At 35.9% G+C, this 19,864-nt stretch overlaps 1 protein-coding gene across 2 annotated transcripts; it reads right to left on the bottom strand.

The window, feature by feature from the left end:
• Positions 1 to 25: 25 nt before the first annotated feature.
• LOC132300812 (protein CHUP1, chloroplastic-like) lies at positions 26 to 5,607 on the bottom strand. 2 transcript variants are annotated; one of them, XM_059798064.1, is made up of 7 exons: positions 4,142 to 5,607; positions 2,867 to 3,799; positions 2,398 to 2,529; positions 1,894 to 2,075; positions 1,664 to 1,775; positions 768 to 911; positions 26 to 378 (listed from the first exon to the last, which is right to left on the bottom strand). In XM_059798064.1, exons 1-7 carry the CDS (start codon positions 4,925 to 4,927, stop codon positions 298 to 300), a joined length of 2,370 nt encoding a protein of 789 aa, XP_059654047.1. In that variant the 5' UTR covers positions 4,928 to 5,607; the 3' UTR covers positions 26 to 297. The 2 variants fall into 2 exon arrangements, with proteins under 2 accessions (XP_059654047.1, XP_059654041.1); XM_059798058.1 differs by lacking the exon at positions 26 to 378 and having other exon boundaries at positions 497 to 911.
• Between the last annotated feature and the right edge of the window lie 14,257 nt (positions 5,608 to 19,864).

The following is a 19,864-nucleotide window of genomic DNA, read 5'->3' as shown; positions in this document are numbered from 1 at the left end:
TGGACAAATATACACAATTTGACTTTCCATATATTTTTGAAGAAACGAAAGTCACACAAAAACTGCATTCTCTCGTCAAGCTTTGTCATCAATTGTCTACCTCAAAAGCTCTACACAAAATTCATTCATTTTCCTCGTGCAATACTTGAAAATAACTAGTTGCAAAACAGAGGGAACACACACCAACAAAACCACACTTCCTTTTCCAGACTGCACAAACATGATGTATTATATGATACCATATGATGCTTACTGAGATTGTAAGCCTGTATCCCCCCGACCCCACTTTTTTTTTCTCTACTTTTTGTTCAGAACAAAAGCAAGATTGCGAAGTTCCTCAAATGCTTGCATTGTTTCTGCATCAAATCCTCCGGCAAACTGCACCAAATCATTGAAGAGAAAATCAATACAATCGACATTGTTATCATGCAGCGACCAAAACCCACTCTGCTTGTTCTTAGTTGTTGACTAAAAACCAGAATAGAGGTTGCTATAAGTTCATCCACATTGTTAGAATTCTATAGCTTAGAGTAAAAAAATACTCGGATCAAGATGTTCCCATCTTTTAGAAGATCATTTGCTCGGTTTCCTAGAAGATAAGTGAGGTAAAGGGAATAAAATTTTGTAATGTTCTGCAATTCTTTTTGGTATATCATATTGGCAACTAAATGATAAAAAAAAATTAAAAAAAAATGAACTTCTGGTATGTCATGAGTGGACAGTAGAAGAACAGAATTGAATAGTGTTGCTGTTGTTATTTTACAAACCTGATGGATTCGGAAGGCAAATCTCACTCCTTGAAGTAGCATATAATCCATGGCAGAATCTTTGTCCGGTGCCCCCTTGGATTGAAGCTCCATTGCTACCCTCTTCATGTACTTCTTTGCCAACTTGACTGAGCCAAACTTTATCTACAATCAGGTTTTACCAAATCAATTGTTTTTAAAGCCATTCTGAAAACTCTTCACCTAGTAAATGCTGGCTAATGAAAGAAAATAAATTGGAAAATGTAGTTGGCTTCCATAAGAAATCGGTTCTTAAGCACCAGTCATGAAACATGTCACATCTCACATGTCAGATTGTGAATGTCACGACAAGGAAGAGGAAAAAATAACGAAAGAAAACAAAAAAGTGTAGGGTAAAATTATTTAGAACTCCATGACCTGAGGAATCCCATATTAATCTGTTTAGAATATTGTCAAGAATATTTTTTACCATCCTAGGAAACAGATGAAAACCAAGACCCATAGTAAATATTAAGTACAAGTACTCAAGGCTTGAGCCAAGGAATCATATTAAAGCAAAGTCTTTTAAAAGGCCTAGGATATTTCGTCGGTAAATTACACTTTTTTGACCTTTTCCTGTTATCCTATCTAGATTTGCCGTATTCATCACCCATATTATTGATGGAAGGCTAATAGTCCAAGTCATATCAAAATTATATATTACCAACTTAATAATCTTTCTACTCAACTTAACTCTCAAGCCTGATCGATTACAGCAATTCTCCTTCCAAGTCATATCTATGATTTTACAGCTAAATCGAAACAACTTGACAACGTTCTTGGAATGCAGAATTATCCTTATTTAGAATGCAGATTCTTATATAAGGAACACATAAAACCGCAAACTAAGAAATGAGAGTGACAGATAAAAGATGAACCTTGCTTATTATCCCATTGTCAAGCATCCAGTCTGTAGGAATATGGAACTCCTTACAATGACGCATCAATGACTCTCTCGTCCGGAGAAGGTTATAAATGGTGCGTTCCATCCTAGAGTCAAGAAGGAGATTGTTCATAGTTTCATACCTTTGCAACTAGCATATATTTCAATAGCATAATAATTTGACAAACTTTAGAAATGCTAATGGATGAAATTTCAGGCTCTTACTTCTCAGACAAAGCAACCATTTTCTTTAGTGCAATGTCACAGGGCAATCGAAGATCATCCTTGTGATTACAAACTTCATATTCCAACTTCTTGAGATCTCTATAACCGAATGCTGCCTCTCTTAGTGTGTCAGCCTTTTTCTCTGGCCAATCAAAGTGCTTTAGGACTGCCCTTTCATCCACCTTCAAGAGGAGAGAATCCGGATAAGAACCAAAAGAAAAAAGATGCAGATCTCTTAACGTTTTTATATATTACATTGGTCAAGATATTCCATAGAAAGTACAGAAATTTTCAAAGCCTACAAAAGTGTGTAAAATGGGTGCAGAAACAACAATTTCTGGTAAAAAAACTACTAAAAATATCATGTAATTTTTTTATAAATTAAATGTTAATGTTGCTATTTCTTTTCAGTAAACTTTTCCCTTATATTCAAATCATAAACTTAATGATTGCAAGAACGATGCACAGAATAATTAAGTTATTTGACAGTGCAAATGAGCTTACAAGGAAGCAAAGTTCGTCATCAAGCCACTTAACAAATGCGACCACATCTTCAATGTCCTGAAAAACTGCATTATTGACTTCTCTTATAAGAGAGTTCACAAATTCTCCTTGAGTCTCAACATCTGCCTTTATCTACACATGAAAAAAAAAAAAAAGATTAAGCAATGTGGAGAACCACCTTACATAAAATTTGGAATAAAGCAATTCAATGAGTATCTTTCTTGTCCTCCATCTGATTGCCAATAAATTGTGACGAAAAAAAAAAACTCAAAATCTTCAACAACTCCAATACCAACTTGTTAACAATGCCAAGAAATTCACTCTTTTTTCTATGTTATGTTAGCAACTGAACAAAGGATTAATGCAAGACATACATCTTTGGAGCCTATAATTTGTTACTAGCAATATCCTAGCTCTTTGATAATGAAGTTCTTAAATAACAAAGAACAAAGAAAGGGGAAGTACTTACAGCAAGCAAATGTGATGATCGATTCTCAATTTCACCAATCATGCTACTACGAACATTTGCAACATCTGGGACTTCACAGGTTCCTCCATTTAAAGAATCTTTCCTAGAGTCCCTCTTCATAAGTGAATGGTAGAACTCAACCACTTGTGGGGCTCGCTGCACCATTCCTGTATTACCTCTAGCTGCAAACTTCAGAGGAGGTGGTGGGGGAGGTGGAGGTGGAGGAGGTGGTGGAATTTGAGCCGGACCATCTTTGTGTCCGCTAGAAATGGTACAAGAAGGTCTTGGAGGAGGATTAGGAATACGCAAGGCTCGTTTTTCAACATCCAAAGAAGCTGTCAATTTATTACTTTCATGGCAGTTGCTAAAAAAATGGGGCCTTTGGACCACACCCATATCATGCTTTGGAGAAACCGGCAGTTCTTCCTCCTTTTCCATTTCTTTTGAACACATAAAACCATCAGATTGCCTTCTCATATTTTTTAGCAAATCTTCAGCACAGCATCTTGATCCACTTATGGAGTGTCTTCTTCTAGGACTCTCCAAGACAACCCAACTTTTATCTAAGACATTATCAAGGCATTCTAAAGTTGGCAAATCCTCACCAATAACAGGCCATTTCTTCAACTTTTTGATCAGATTTATCCTCTTCTTAGCACTACTATATTCTGAGTTTTCATTACTCTGACAAGAAGACGAGCTAAGAGATTCACTACTCCTCTCAACTGAACTAGGGCTTGATGCCTTATCAGAATTCATGGTTGAGAGATTGCGCAACTCATTCCGTAGACACGAATTGACCCATCTCAGGTAGACAAGCTCCTCAACCTCGTTTAACCTGCTCATTTGTAGACCTTCAACTTGTTTACAGAGATTTTCATTTGTGTGCCTTAACAAAGAAGACTCCGCTTTGATCTTCTCAACAGTGTCACTCTGATCATAATCAAAGTGTTATAAGAAAGTGCAGGAACAGAGTAAGAACAGACTGATAAAATAAAGTCACTTTGCCTACCCAAATCTAAATCAATAAATATATTTGCAGTTTTTAAGACTATGAAGGAAAAAGAACAGAAATCAGAACTCTGAAACTCAAAACTTTCATTGTTTTTAGGAGCATTGAAACAAAATATATACACACACACTTTAGATGCGCCTCATAAAACTATTGGATTTGGTTTGAGCTATCCATGTGGAAACAAAAATAGTAAGAAACAAAATGAGAGGCCAACAGATAAAACAATCACAATTATGCACAGCATAACAGAAAGTGATTACCTCAGAAATTTTTGTGTGAGAGGCCAACTGGGATTCCATGGAATAGAGTCTGCAAGCAAGATTTCTGTTCTGAAGCTGGAGCTCCTTGTTCAGACGCCTCAACTCGACAACCTCCATTTCAGGATTACCCGTAGGTGGTCCTGTTGAAATTTCATGATCATCCTTTTCTGATATATCACTCTTCCTTTCTGAAGCAGAAGTTAAAGGCATCAATTGTTGAGAAAGGCTTGTTTTCTCAGATTCTAGCAAAGCAACCTTCCAAACAAGGTTATCAATTTCACTTTTCTTCAATTCAAGTTCCCCTTCAAGGTCCAAAATTTTTGGATTTCTCTTACATTCGGACAACTCAGCTTGCAGCTTAAATTCCCTTTCCTTTGATTCTTGGAGCAAACTTCTCAGTTGATCAAGCTCTAGCAACAAATCCCGAGACCCAGAAGACTTTGTCCGATGGAAATGAACTGCCTGAGGATGAACTTGTGTAGGATTGACCGAGCATGATAAATCGCCAATGAGAGACCGCTTTACCCGCGAATGAGAAGGCACAAATGCGTTCTTCTGGTTTGAGATATCTGAGCTCGTGAGCGGTGCTTTCTTGGCCGGGACTGTGGTCTGCAACTTGGTTTTCTTCTCTGCTGAAAACCCCTTCACAATGTTGGACCCCCACGAAGACCGTAACTTTGAAGAATTATTGCTGTTGCCTTTGACATTGTTACCCTTTGGCATCTGATTTTGATCAGAAAACCTTGATGCTTTCACTCGATTTTCAGATGGGTTTTCTTCTCTCATTGTGAATCAACAGTTCTTAACTTAGCAATATTTAAATAATCTCAATAAAAATGTTCATCAACAGCTACCTTAAAATCAAAAACCCCAATCTATAGCTCATATAAAATCAATGTTTCAATTTTCAAAATTCCGAACAAGTTTATGAATAAGCCTCTGCAAATGCTAAAAAAACTTACGGCAACCACTGATTAAGGTTTCAAGCTCTAAAACCCATAAAACTAGGGTTTTGCAAAACCCTAGGTTTTAAATTTTCAAGCACTACTTACAAGAACAATCAATTCAAGCTATATAGAACCAAATAAAAGGTGGGTTTCTTCAGAGAAAACCAGTGATAGCTTTGCAGCTGGGTTTGAGTGATTTGGAGCTCACAGTTGAAGCCGTCTCTCAGTCCAACAGCCCAAGAAACAGAAGCTCCGTTCTTCTTGAACCCAGAAGACTATTGCAAGAAACAGAATATGGGTTGCTCTGAAACAAGCTAAAAACTTGGAATAAATGATGTCGAAGACTGAAAATTCCTTCAATCATAAAGAAATCATACCACTGAGAGTGAGAGAATGAGAAAGAGAGAGATTTGAAACTTTTGAAATGGAGTTAATGAATCGTCTCAGGTGGAGCCTGAAAATTGTTGGGTGAAATGAAGAAAGGCTCAAATTTTGAGGGATTGGACCATTGGCTCCTCCGTTGAGATTCTGAGAGAGTTGCGAGAAAAGTGGCACTTTGCAGCTTTCTTTATTGTCATTTGAATATTTGAAATTTGAAAGTGAGAAAGTGAGGAACACGACTACAACGCTGCAACGGTCGTATTCCAGTCCCGTGCGCACGCGTGGGTTATTCAGGTAAATATGTCCAAATACACGTGGCATATTATATTGATATGAAAATTCCAAATCATGCCCTTTATATATTCTTTTAATACTGTATCTAATTGCTATTGTAATTTGCTCTTTTTGCAATAACATTTGGTCGCACTAATTAAAATTATCATTATTCCATCACATGTGTCTTGCCATAATTAATACAATACAAAAGATAAGATGTGTCGCAGAACTAGACCGAGAGCATGAACGTGAAATTAACAAAATTTTAAGTCATAAAATATAGAAAATAGGAGTAAAAGTGCACACAAAATGCGAAAGCAACACCAACTTAAAAAAATTATGTGAATGATGTGCAACCAAATTGGTACAACTTAGGCCCAACCATTTATATTTATTGTTTACTGTTTATTTAAACAAATGTAAAGAAAAAACATGTTTGATAATTTTGTTTTGTTTATAAAAAGTTTGAACACTTGAACAAATAACAAATACAGTAGGACGTGTATTTGCACGTTATCCTTGCTTATATATGTGTGTGTACAGGCAATGACAGATTCAGAAAATTTTGTGAGAGGGGCGGTCTTTTAATTTATGGGGTAAGCTTATATGGTGGGTCCATTTTTGTAATTTCAATGAGATTTTCTTCATATATTTTTAAAATTTTAACGTATAAAATGCAAAAAAAAATTATTCAGTAGGGCAAATTATAATTTTAGTGAGGGCATTTTCATAAATTCTCAAAATTTTAAAGTATAAAATGTAGAAAAAAATAATTCAGTGGGGGCGAATTATAATTTTAGTGGGGGCATTTTCATAATATCTAAAAAAATTAAGGTCTAAAAATTCAACGGGGGCATCCGCCCCCACTGGTTCTATGCTAGGTCTGTGCTTGTGTACGGGTCCTAAGACTTTCTTTGTTTATACCATCACGCATTGGTATCATGTTCCATGTTTCAGTGTGTTTTAATTTCTGTGGTGGGGTCATAGGATCGTTTTTTTTAACTTTAATTGTTTTGATAATTTCAATGCAAGAAGAGTAAATTTGCAATACTGCGAAATGTAATACTTTAAATTTTTAATGGGGACAATTATATGGGACAATTCAAAATGAAAAGGTGGACAATTAAATTTAATTTTTTTTTTTTCCCTTCAATATCTGTTACCATGTAGAGCAAATTTCGAATCTTTTAACTAAGTGACAAGCAAATTTACTCCCTAGTAAATGTAAGTTTCACCTCTTTGGGCTTTTATTGATGTATATATGTGGCAAATTACACAGATCGACACCCTTTGAAATTAGGTCATATGATGAAGATTTTTGTTTTAACTTTCACTTGCACCTCAATTTGCCTTTTAGCCTCTGACACATGCAAATTTACCCTTTTACCCTCAAATTTTTAATACAAAATATATAATCTTAAATGACAAAAAAAAAAAACCCTATATATATATATATTCTCTCTCTCTCCCCCCCCCCCCCTATCCAGCGCATCCCTCAATTTCTCTTAACTTGCACATTCCCTCTGCCCAGATGCTCATCTGCTTCTCCCTTTGTCTAAACCACCGACTAGTCACTCGAGGAGGCATTCTCTCAATATGGCTATGTCGTCGACTCAAAGGTCCGTTAGGCTATGTGTAATGCCCTAATTTTAAAAGGATATGTAACACCCCACATTTTTCACGCATAAGTTGATCAGACTTATACACGAAAAATGAGAGATATCAAAAAAATAATTAGTAATATACAAGCATGGAATACAAAATGATAATAATAAAAGAACTTAGACAGGAAAGGAAAACTCGATAATAAAACATCCATCCATCCTTTATTAAATACAATACTCAGTTATACAACTTGGAAATCCCATGTCAAGGATCCCTATATATAAACTTGAAAGTTCAACATCGGAAGTAAATAAAACTGAAAGTAAAATAATACATGAAACTTTTACCCTGAACAAGACCGTAAGAGTAAATGAGTTCGGATGGTGGTCCCACACTGCTAAGCCTCAACCTTGAAACGGGTACTGACCGTATCTTGAAATAACAACAATGGTGGGTCAACCCCACAAGCAAGTCATCTCTACTATGACCCAAATCAGAGAATCAAATAAATTAATCATTATTATTCAGAAGTATACTATACCTGTATACACCCTAATAAAACTACACAATGTATAATATGACCTCAGCCAGAATAGACGGTGATCACTTAGACTCACACGAGGTGGTTAAGTGTCTTCTTTCCCTACCTGGGAAATCAGCTATTAATACATGGTGCACGGCACTGACAACACAGCCTATAAGTCCTACACAGTGGTAACACGTCTCAAGGTACTAATAAATATACTGAGCATATCACTTAAGCAACACATGTCAATAATATTAAAGCACATACCCCAACAGCCACACATCTGTCTATGGCAACGAATGCATAAGGTATAAATGAGTCTCAACTTATTAGTCAGCTCACATGGTTCTATATGGCAACACATCCATATAAATGCGACCTAATTTATTAAGCAGTCAACTTATTACCTGAAATGCACACAGCATAATAATAATGATTTATATATCATTAACAATATAAATAATCCTGTAATGTATAATGGACAATTTATATAAATTAAATCATGTAATCATTTCATTTAACATTAAATAACAACACAATTAATATTCAAATATGTTATTATAATAATTACGTTTGTTTCATAGCGGTCCGTACTGTAAACCATATAATTAATGTTTGGAAATATTAATCGGACATAATAATAACTAACGGGTAATAAAATAATAATTCAATATGCCGTTAAACCCGAACATATCAACACGAGGCCCAAAAATGCAAGTTTGAAGACTCTGGAAATCATAAAATAGTCCCTAGGGGTATTCTGGACATTTCAAGCTACTGCAAAGGTCCCTCACGCGCCTTCACGCGCCTCCTAGAGCTTCCCACACGCGCTGCCACCTTCCACACACGCGCACGCGCCCCCACGCGTGTCTGGCATCAGCCACGCGTATGCACGCGCGCACTAGTGCGTCCTGCTGACGTGGCGCGCGCTGGTTGGTCAGTTGTACCGTGTCTCCGTGGGCGCGCTACACTGGATTGATCTAAATGATCATCCTCTCATCCAACGGTCCTTGAATTTCGCGTACCATATTATTGTATACCGTGCTACACCAAATCAATCTAGTGATCAAAGGTTAATCTATCGGCCACTAATGTAAGCACATAGTAACCTTTGTGCGCTGCATTACACCGGATTACTCCGGTCATCTTCCCCACTGCCGGTGATCGGAATCTCGTCGGAAAATTCACCGGAAATTACAGAAAAATCCCGAAAAATTCCAGAAAATTCTAAAAAAAAAACCTTAAAGCCTTAAATAATTATTTTTAGCTATAATTAATTACATAGGCTAATAAATAAATATCTACCACCTTTAATAATTCAAATTTCATTATTTTAATAAACTAAGTATTAATTTATTAAAATTCCTAGCATGGTTTCGATGCTCCAAAATAACCTAAATAAATTGAATAATTAATTTATGGATTCAAAGGGAAAAAATAAATAATAACTTGCCTCATGGATTTGAAACAAATCCGTCGGTTGCGTATAGTCGGATTAAATTCTTCTTCACCAGTTCAAGGCCACCTCGCTCACTTTTCTTCTCTTTCTCTCTTCTACAATAACTCTCTGCTATTTTAATTTTTTTCTATCTTCCGTTCTCATCAACCAAGCAACTAATATATATACTAACTTATATAATATAAATACTACAAATATCTAACTTATAATAAATACCAAAACATTCCTACCTAATTTTAAGTTAATGACTTGCTATGAAGTCAACCTATTTGACCGACCATTATGCCATAGCAACTGAAGTCCTATTCTCCCATCTAATATCTAATAACATGTTTTAATACTATTATTCTTATTATTATTATTATTATTCTTATTATTATTAATACACTACAATACCAAAGTAATACTTTAATTAACTAATATTAATGAATATAAAACATAACCAATAATATTAATTTAATAATTTAGCATACACAATTCAAAAGTGAATAAATATACACATTAAATAATTAACCTAACACAAAATTAATTTAAATAAACTCTTTAAAAATACAGGGTATTACAGGATAGTCTCGGCATTTTTATTATTATTTTCTTGCATATTTTTAGCATTTTTAGTTGATTATTTGCTTATTTGTTATTTGCCTATTCGTTTAATTGTTGTTTTTATTTAATTGAATTGATTGTTTAATTGTTTATTTAATTGTGTTTTTATTTTCCTTAATTAATTGTTTTTTTTTAATTGAATTGTTTATTTAATTGTTTTGTTATTTTCTTTAATTGGATTAAATTAGTTTTAATTGTTTATATGGTTTTATTAGTTATTTTTCTGTAAAATACGCTTAGGTTGTAGTTAATTAGTTGTTTTTAATTATTAATGTAAAAATAAGGTTTTATTTTTTTATATCAGGTTTTGGGCCGACTAGGGTTGAGATAGGTTTTTCGTCTCCGATTATAATTGGACCTAGGTTTTAGTTTTGCCTATAAATATATGTAATAGTTCTGTCTAGGATTTTTGAACCCAATTCGTGACAGTGGAGGTAGAGAGAGAACAGAGGAAGGTTTTACAGTAATCGGAATTCGTCGAAAACACTTAGGAAGACGACGCTGAGATTTTGAACCGAAATCTCATAGGCAAGTTTTATAACTATCTCTCTCCCTTTGGCTCGTGTTTTTTACATGCCTAATCAATGCTAGGAGTAATTGAATATTAAAACTGACTTTCTGTGCCTGTTGAAATTGATTAAGACGATATGTATGTTAACGATAGTTTAATTGCTTAATCGCATTTTCTTGCATCAACACTTATGTGAATTAATTTTATCAAACATAAAAAGGGTTTAAATATTTTCTGGAACACACTGGAACTTAGAACTGACCAGTAGAGATCTTGGAATGGAGGAACGAAGGGTTTGAAAGTCGGCGCAGGCGAAGCAGATGAGTGAAACGGAAGGAGAGCCGGCTCCCTTTTGAAGGGAGCAGGCTCCCCTAAGCAGAGGCGGCTCCCCTTTGTGGGGAGTTGCCTCTATGGGCCTTGGAGGTGGCTCCCTCAAGGAGGGAGCCGGCTCCATGAAGCTTGGAGGTGGCTCCCTCACTGCTCCTTTAAAATTTTTTTTTTTTCTAGCTTTTCAGCGAGATGTTTTGCTACGGTGCTTGGATTTTGAAGTTTTCAGATGCAATTAGGAGTTGCACAGGGATTTTTCAGTAACATCTAAAGCCTTATTAAAAAATCCAGATGGTGTGATAATGCATAATAAATCACAAGGAACTTTTATGTGGAACAGTAGAAGATCCTTAAGTAAACTTACATATTGAATTTTTGTTGCGGATGATCCAGGTTGTTAAATCTTGAAATTAGCAGTTGATTTATGCTTAATACATTTTAAATCATGCCTCAATGGGTAGAATAAGCATGTTGATGCATATAATTTCTATTATGCTTATTGGAAATTAATTGTTGGTTACATACTCTATCTGTGTTGTCAATTATATGGATATTGTTGGAGTAGTATCAAATAAGCATCTTAACTTATATATTTTGTTATGCTTATTATGGGTCAATTGATGGTTACATTTAATGTCTGTATTATCAATTGTTGGACGGATGGATTATATGCACCGGTATGGAATGGTGGCATACTAGGGACGGTTTAATTTCAACATACTAAAACTTACTTATTCTGGAATAAGGGAATGGATTATAAAATTTAAATCCTACTTATATTTTAAGTTAAATCAACTGAATAAGTTGAGCGACTAACTGGATTACTTGTTATTGTACTATATATCAGATCAATGAACGATTGAATGATAAACTCTGGTTTGGATAGACTTTAAATATATATTTATGGTACCGTAATATGAGCTTGAGACTAAGAGTCGACGGTTAGGAAGCGTATATGCATTGGGATGCATAACTGGCTATGATAGGTAGCGGTGTACCCTGTTAGGCCTAAGTATACATGCCCCCTTCGGGTATGTTTTACATGTTGCCTCTATTCATGTTGAGACCACCTTCATAGTCCAGTTAGAGTCCTCTAGTGTGGATATATATATGTACAGACTACATAGCTATTGTTGAGTTATTTAGGATGTATATGCGTATCGAGTCCCTACTTAGATTGTAGTAGTATAAAACTTGCGCATGGGCCTGACCCATTCTTATTTTTCAGGTACCAGGCGGTTCCAGTCTTAGAGCTTGATCGAGCTGAGTAGAGATAGTCACTCCTTCTTCTGATTATGTAGGACTGCTTCTTTATTTCAGTATCACCTTTGGATTTCATTTTAGTAATTTACTTTTCGGCTTGGGACTTTTGTTAGGGGTCCATTAGAGATGGATTCCCGAGTTGCTAATTATTGGAGGTTATTTATGGAGGTTTTGGTTTATTGGATTTTAATTATATCATTTAATTTTAAGGATTTTTATTTTAGTTATCTTTTCAGCCTTTATTATTTTATTTATTATTTCATTTTGTATTCTGTGTTCAATTACATATTAATTGTTTGGTATCCTTCGAATCTGTGCTTGGACTTGATCACTTGTGGCTCTAAAATCGAGGGGTATCACACTATGTCGCAGAGTTCATCTCCGACTTAATTGATCTTTGTTGACCACTGATATGTTCTATCATTGATACGCTTCTCTAGTTTTTTTGTTGATCTATTTCCTATCATATATCTTTCTATGTTAGTTTATTTGATCTCTTGAAATGGTCAATTTATATTCTTCTTTTGATAAAAGACAAAGATTGATCGAATTTCAGTTTATGCTGTGTATATTATGTGTTTGTTTGTGATGTTTGTTCTCAGATCAGATGTGGTTTTGTGGTTTTCATATTTGGTTCAGATCATCAACGATCGCGAGACTAGTAGATCTAGGGATTCCAGATCTTACCCTCTTTCACCATCGACATTGAATTGAGCTTGTGATTCTCCATACTTAGATCTCACAAGATCAAACCCACTAACCTCTCGACCAATCAAAAACCCTAGCTTCTCATAGAGGCGAAGTTTAATCACGGCAACGACAAGGTTCAGGTTTAATCACGGGCGAGGTGGTTCATGGCAACGATAGGTTCATGACACGTCGCGTAGGTTGAACATGCCAAAAACGTGACGTCTGTCGTTGCAACTTTGACTGCGACAGTGGCGATGGCGGCTATACGTTCTTGACCGTCTGTTTGTCTTCAATTTGATCCCTATCGCTATAGTCGTCATTTTCCTCTGCTCCCTGGCCAGTTTATTAATCAGCTTCTGAGCTTCGTTTTAGACGATTGTTTTAAGTAAAGGGATGATGATGGAAGAAGATGGGTTTCCAGTGATGAAACTCCCAGTCGAGGACTGTTACGACGTTAGTTGTTGGCGGTGACGAGCTGTAGGCTTGGTTTGGGAATATATAGTGAAATAGGCTGGGTTTGAGTTGGGTCTTACGGCTTTAGGTTTTGTTTTCTATAATACCCCTAGTTTTCAAAAGGATATAATTGGAATTTTAAATTTTTATTTCTTGTGCACTTTTATTTGATTATGTGGCTATAGTGTATTTGATTGATTATTTATTTGGATTATGTGTTAAATTGTGTTTAATTGTGGGAAATTTTTTGTAATGCATTTGTTAGTTTTAATTGATTGATTGCTTTATTTTTAATTTTAATATTAATTTTAAAATGGAGTTGGATTTGGGACAATAGTAATGGACCAACCGTTTGAGTCACATGGACTACTTGGATAGGAGGATAAATGGGTACAGTTTTACTCATGGATGGATATACATGTATACATGGGTATATATGTATTTTGGGTTAGTTTAATTATTAGAAATTGTTAATAATTAAATTAGTTTCATTATTTATATAAATGTAATATAATGTGTTTGGGTTTTATATGTATTCATTAAAATTGCCGACTTATATACATATATGTATTTTATATTTTTGTTCTGTTTTTCTTTGACGACTGCTCACATGACTAGAATTAGGTTTTATTTGAAACCTATATATATGTCATTATAAGTCTGCCTAGGGTTAAGAAAACCCTATTTACGTATACAGAGAATTCACGATCAATGGGGTTTGAGAGAAAAACAGAGAGAGGGAAAGTTAGGGTTTGGCTAGGAACAAGGGTTGAACCGAGGAGGGTATTGGAAGCTTGCTTGTGGGTTAAACTAGAAGCAATAAAGGAGTTGAGAACAGTCTCGGATTGCTGGAAAAATTAGGAAGACGACGTTAAGGTTTCAAAACTTAAATCAGAGGCAAGTTCTATTTCTTGCTCTTTTCATTTGACCTATGTTCTGTGCATGCCTAGGTAGTCTCCAGGAACTAAACGGATATTAAAAGTGATTAAGTATGCATGTTAATTCAGCTTTTAAACTGTAATATATGCGTTGATTAATTGAATTTGATTTACTGGATAACTTGTTTCAATTTCTGTTTTAAGTTTCTTGTAACGATGCATACTGGGTTATGTTATTCTGGATGATACAGGACATAGTTGGACCTCTAGGATCTTAAACTGAGACATTATAGAGGGTTTTTAACTTCTTCGAAGACGAAGACGATGACAGGAAGCAGGGACGGAGCCAGCTCTTAAGGGAATGGAGCCGACTCCCAAAGATTTTTGCCCACGGCTCTCTGTGAGAGAGAGAGCTGGCTCCATAGAATTAGGGAGCCAGCTCCCTTGGTCACAGAGCCGGCTCCCAAGGTTAGGGAGCCGGCTCCCTTGTGTAGGAGCTTACTCTCTCATTTTTTGAGAGCAAGCTCTTTTGCATAATAACCTTCGGGAGCCGGCTCCCTTGTGTAGGAGCTTACTCTCTCATTTTTTGAGAGTAAGCTCTTTTGCATAATAACCTTCGGGAATTTTTCTTAAGTACAGTTTTGGTATTTTTGGAGTTCCTGGACTATTCTGGATTGTTATGGAGGATTCTAAACTTTGTTTTATGATATATTAAAACACAATTAGCATAATTAACATCTTTATGCTAGGGGATTTAACAGTATGGAAGTTTGAACAATTTTTGCATGATGTTAACGGATGTAAATGATTTAATAGTCTAATCTTCTTTTAGTAGTTAAAATGACTGGAACATGATTTTTAAATCTATAGTGGATGTATAACAGGGTCATATACTTATTAGATTGTATTCTGCTTATCCTGGATTTTAATTGATAAACTATTAAATTTTGTTCTATCAATTACATGGATGTTATTTTGGATTTTAATTAATGAACCATTAAATTTTGTTATATCAATTACAGGATGTTATTTTGGATTTTAATTGATGAACCATTAAATTCTGTTCTGTCAATTACATGGATGTTATTCTGGATTTTAATTGATGAACTGCTTTATCTGTTTCATCAATTATTGGATGTATGGATTATATGCACCGGTATGGGACGGTGGCATATTAGGTATGGATTGGATCAAAACGCTAACTCCTACCTATTCTGGAATACGGGAATGGATTATAAAATTTAAATCCTACTTATATTTAAGTCAGATCAGTTGCACAAGTTGTATGACTAACTGGATTATTTGTTATTTATATTTAAGTCAGATCAGCTGCACAAGTTGTATGACTAACTGGATTATTTGCTATTTATATTTAAGTCGGATCAACTGAACAAGTTGAAAGACTAAGTGGATTACTTGCCACTTCTATTTAAGTCAGATCAATTGAACAAGTTGAATGACTAACTGGATTTCTTATGGATGGATAGGATATGATATTTATATATATGATTATGGTACCACGATACGAGCTTGAGTCTCAGGATCGATGGTTAGGGAGCATATATGCATTAGGATGTATAACTGGCTATGATGGTAGAGGTATACCCTATTAGGTCTAGGTACTCATGCCCACCTTAGGTGCATTTTGCATGTTGCCTTCTATTCAGGTTGAGACCCCTTTTGTCGTCCAGTGAGAGTCCTTTAGTTTGGATTTATGTATATTATGTTTTGGACTATATAGTTATAGTTGAGGTTATCTAGGATGTATCTGCGTATCGGGTCTCTACTTTGACTGCAGTGTAGTAGAACTTGTTTGTGGATTTGACCCAGCTTTATTTTTCAGGTATTTGTCAGGAGTAGGGATTGTTCATGCTGAGCAGGGATCATCTACTCACTCTTCTGGATTATTTACATAGAAGTTCTCTTTATGTTTCTATGTTTTGATGTAGTCACTTGTTCAATTGGGTTTTTTTAGGGGTCCACATAGTATGGATTCCCGAGTTGTATTAGTAACGGAGGATTGGATGTATCAGAATATTTTCTTATTTATAAAAATTTATTCTGAGAATTTTTATTAATGGAGTATCATTTTAGTTTCTTTCAGTCTTTTATTTATTCTGGTTTATTTATTTTGTACTCTATATTCGATTATTGCCTAATTGTTTTGATATCCTCGGGTAATCGGGCGTGGGCCTGACCAACCCGCATCCGGAAATCCGGGGGTACCACATTTTCGGTGGGGCGGTGGTGCTAGAAGTGTTGGATGGGGCAGTGGTGATGGAGGTTTTGAGTGAGAGTGGGGGTGGTAATGGTGATAGTGGTGGTGGTGGTAAGGGTGGTGATGGTGATGATGATAGAGATGGAGCTGATAGAGGCATTGGGTGAGGTAGTTGTGATATTGTAACGACCCTAAAATGATACCAATTAAAAAAATATTCGGCATGACCTCTGCTAAAAAGAGTTCTACAACAACCTGCTGAAATGCATAAAAAAATGGCCTCTCTTGGACCTTCAAAACTAATCTAACATGTCCTAACACATAATGCAAATAATATAATACATTCCTAAAACAACAACTTCAACAACCTCCTCAAGATAGCCCATCATCACCATCCCATTCATCCAGAACAAAGGAGTACCTGTCTTATACATAGTCCCATGCTCACATACTAGAATTTTACTACAATTACATCAACTTACAGTCCATGAAGCAAAATTACAATAACAGAAGTTCATAAGTCTCTATACTGAATATAACAAACTAAGGTTTTATAAAAAAATGGTAGGACTTAGATACAAAAATAGCAAAATGATCCTCTAATCCAAATTAGGCCTATGGTGGAACGTCATCTGCCACTTCTTTCCCATGTCCTGAAAAATGTTAAATAATAGGGTAAACATAAATCTTAGTAGGTGGTGCCTAAGACACACCTCTTGTGACCCGTGAATCAAAATAATGAATAGAAATATAGAAAACGGGATCATGCTACGCCAGAAGAAAACACAACAAATTACAAGGCCAAAATGGACAATGTGATACTATGGAATGCTATGCCATGCTATGACGCTCTCCATTTTCAAAATCACTTCTATTCTCCACCTTTTAAACCGTTAACGTAATCCGTCCCTTGGTGACTCCTCGGCGATACGAAAGAAGGATTGGCTACTGTGCCTGACCCTTGGTAATTCCGCGGCGTCATTTGGGGCCTAGCTAGCTTAACCACGCCAGCGTGATTTCCCTAGTTCTTTCTAGGTTATATTAACACCACGGCCCTTCGGTAACTGCTCGGCGACCAGGTTTTTCAAAAAAAATTCTTTAATCAAAACTTTATCCCAAACCCCTTTTTTCATTCACTTCAAATTATTTTGCCCTTTTTCGTGCCCAATGCTATACATGAATATCACATGCTTTGCCAATACTATGAAAATAAAGAATTTATACTACACAAATTAACATGTTTTCTTATAGCATTTTTCAACAAGTTAATAAACACCATAGGCATGAAAATTTAATACTTGACATGTTTTACAGCATAAAAATTTCTAAAATTATATTTCATGCTTTCTAATCACCAAACTAGCACTAAAGGCATAAAAAGGCTTGAATTAATCAACAATTTATATGCTTCATCATCATATATATCAAGCAATACATAGTCACAACTTTGGCACAATATATATATATATATATATATATATATATATAATAAAGCATGAAATTTCTACAAATCAAGCATGTTAATTCATAAGTTAAGAAGAATAATTCACAAAAGGCCCAAGAAAATGTAAATTAGAAACCCCTACCTCTTAGGATGCAAAAACCCCCAAATAGGTCCAAAAATTCGAAATCCCTAGAGTGCACCAAATAATAAATTGCTTATATCAACACGTAGATCTCGCCGGACTCTTTGATTTGCCGCAAACGGCATTCAAAAATTCCAAGAAATGAGGAAGTAATTGTAGTTTGAAATTGAAGAAAAAAAAAATGAGAAGAAGAGGGAAAAAAGTATACTGCCGGGGAGAGAGAGGATTTTTGAGGCCAAAATAATGGCCTCTTGACCTTTAGAAAGGTGAGTGGGGAGTGGGCCCCACCACTAAACATTAAATCCCACCTTTTACATTATATATATATATATATATATATATATATATATATATATATTCATAGACATTATATTCTCCCCAACTTTAAATATTTCATCCCCAATATATATATATATATATATATATATATTCATAGACATTATATTCTCCCCAACTTTAAATATTTCATCCCCAAAATCAAGCAATACTTGCGAGAGAAAACAACTCTGGATACTTGGAGCGAACCTCCTGTTCAAGCTCTCAAGTAGCCTCCTTAACTCCATTATGCCTCTAGAAAACTTTCACCAATGGCATCGTCTTGTTCCTCAACACCTTCTGCGATGTGTCAAGGATCTGAATTGGTCCCCCCTAGTAAGAAAAATCCTCATCAATATCCACATCAACCTAACTCAAAATGTAAGATGAATCCGGCTCGTACTTCTGTAACATTGACACATAGAAAACATTGTGGATCCTGTCCAACTGTGGTGGCAAAGCAAGTCTATAGACAACATCTCCTACTCTGTCCAAATCTCAAAAGGTCCAATGAATCGTGGTGATAACTTGCCACTCTTCCCGAACCTCAACAACCCCTTTCGTGAAAAAACCCGTAGAAAGACGTGGTCTCCTACCTCAAAGGATAGCGGCTGTCTCCACCTATCTGCATAACTCTTCTGTCTGCTTTAAGCTGTAAACAATCTATGTCTTATCAACTTAATCTTCTAGGTAGTCTCGAGCACTATGTCGGGTCCTAAGACGGCTGTCTCGCCCACCTCAGTCCACCAAACAGGAGACGTACAAGGTCTACCATACAATGCCTCAAATGGAGCCATCTGAATACTCACCCGATAACTGTTGTTGTAGGCAAACTCAATAAGTGGAAGGTGATCCTCCCAACTACCTCCCAAATTAAGTACACGTGCCTGAAGCATATCTTCCAAGATCTGGATAGTACGCTCCGATTGGCCGTTCGTCTGTGGATGGAATGTTGTACTAAGGTGCAATGATGAACCAAATGCTGCCTGAAGTCCTTCCCAGAACCTCGAAGTAAACTTGGCATCCCTATCTGAAACAATAGCCACTGGAACTCCGTGCAACCTCACAATCTCTTTCACATAAAGAACACCAAGTGCCTCCGCGTCATCTGTTGCCTTAATAAGTAAAAAGTGAGCCTTCTTGGTCAATTTATCAATAATGACCCATACAACTTCATTTCCCCTCTTTGATCTAGGAAGACCTGTCACAAAGTTCATAGCAATCTGCTCCCATTTCCATTGTGCTACAGGCAATAACTGTAATAAATCGGCTGGTCTCTGATGCTTGGCCTTCACCTGCTAACAGGTAAGGCACCTAGCCACAAACTGCGCAACATCTTTCTTCATTATATTCCACCAATATTGACGTCTCAAATTGTGATACATCTTGGTACCACCTAGATGAACTGCAAAGCGGGAAACATGAAACTCCCGTAAAACGTCCTCACGACAACTTGTGGAAACAACTAACAAACCTTTGAACCGTAGACCTCCATCTGCATGCAAGGTCTGATTCTTCACTATCTCACCACTCGAGATCAAAGTGTAAATGACATCCAAATCGGGATCCTATCTCTGTGACTCAATCACTCATCCAACAAGAGTAGGCTGAGCCACAAGACTAAATAAGAATGCCAACTCACTGCAAACATCGTTATCAAAACACTGCAATCCCATCTCTGC

Source organism: Cornus florida, unplaced genomic scaffold, assembly GCF_030987335.1.
Source record: "Cornus florida cultivar Cherokee Brave unplaced genomic scaffold, ASM3098733v1 CherokeeBrave_3.0.0_Hap2_Chr01, whole genome shotgun sequence".
Taxonomy (NCBI): domain Eukaryota; kingdom Viridiplantae; phylum Streptophyta; class Magnoliopsida; order Cornales; family Cornaceae; genus Cornus; species Cornus florida.
Note: the sequence above shows the minus strand (reverse complement) of the source record. Positions and strands in the feature narration are given on the sequence as shown.

Coding starts and splice junctions, on each gene's coding strand:
- LOC132300812 (XM_059798058.1), bottom strand. CDS start 4,927: ATGAGAGAAGAAAACCCATCTGAAAATCGAGTGAAAGCATCAAGGTTT. Junction 3,800..4,141: donor CTCACACAAAAATTTCTGAG/GTAATCACTTTC, acceptor GATTATGATCAG/AGTGACACTGTTGAGAAGAT. Junction 2,076..2,397: donor ATGACGAACTTTGCTTCCTT/GTAAGCTCATTT, acceptor CTCCTCTTGAAG/GTGGATGAAAGGGCAGTCCT.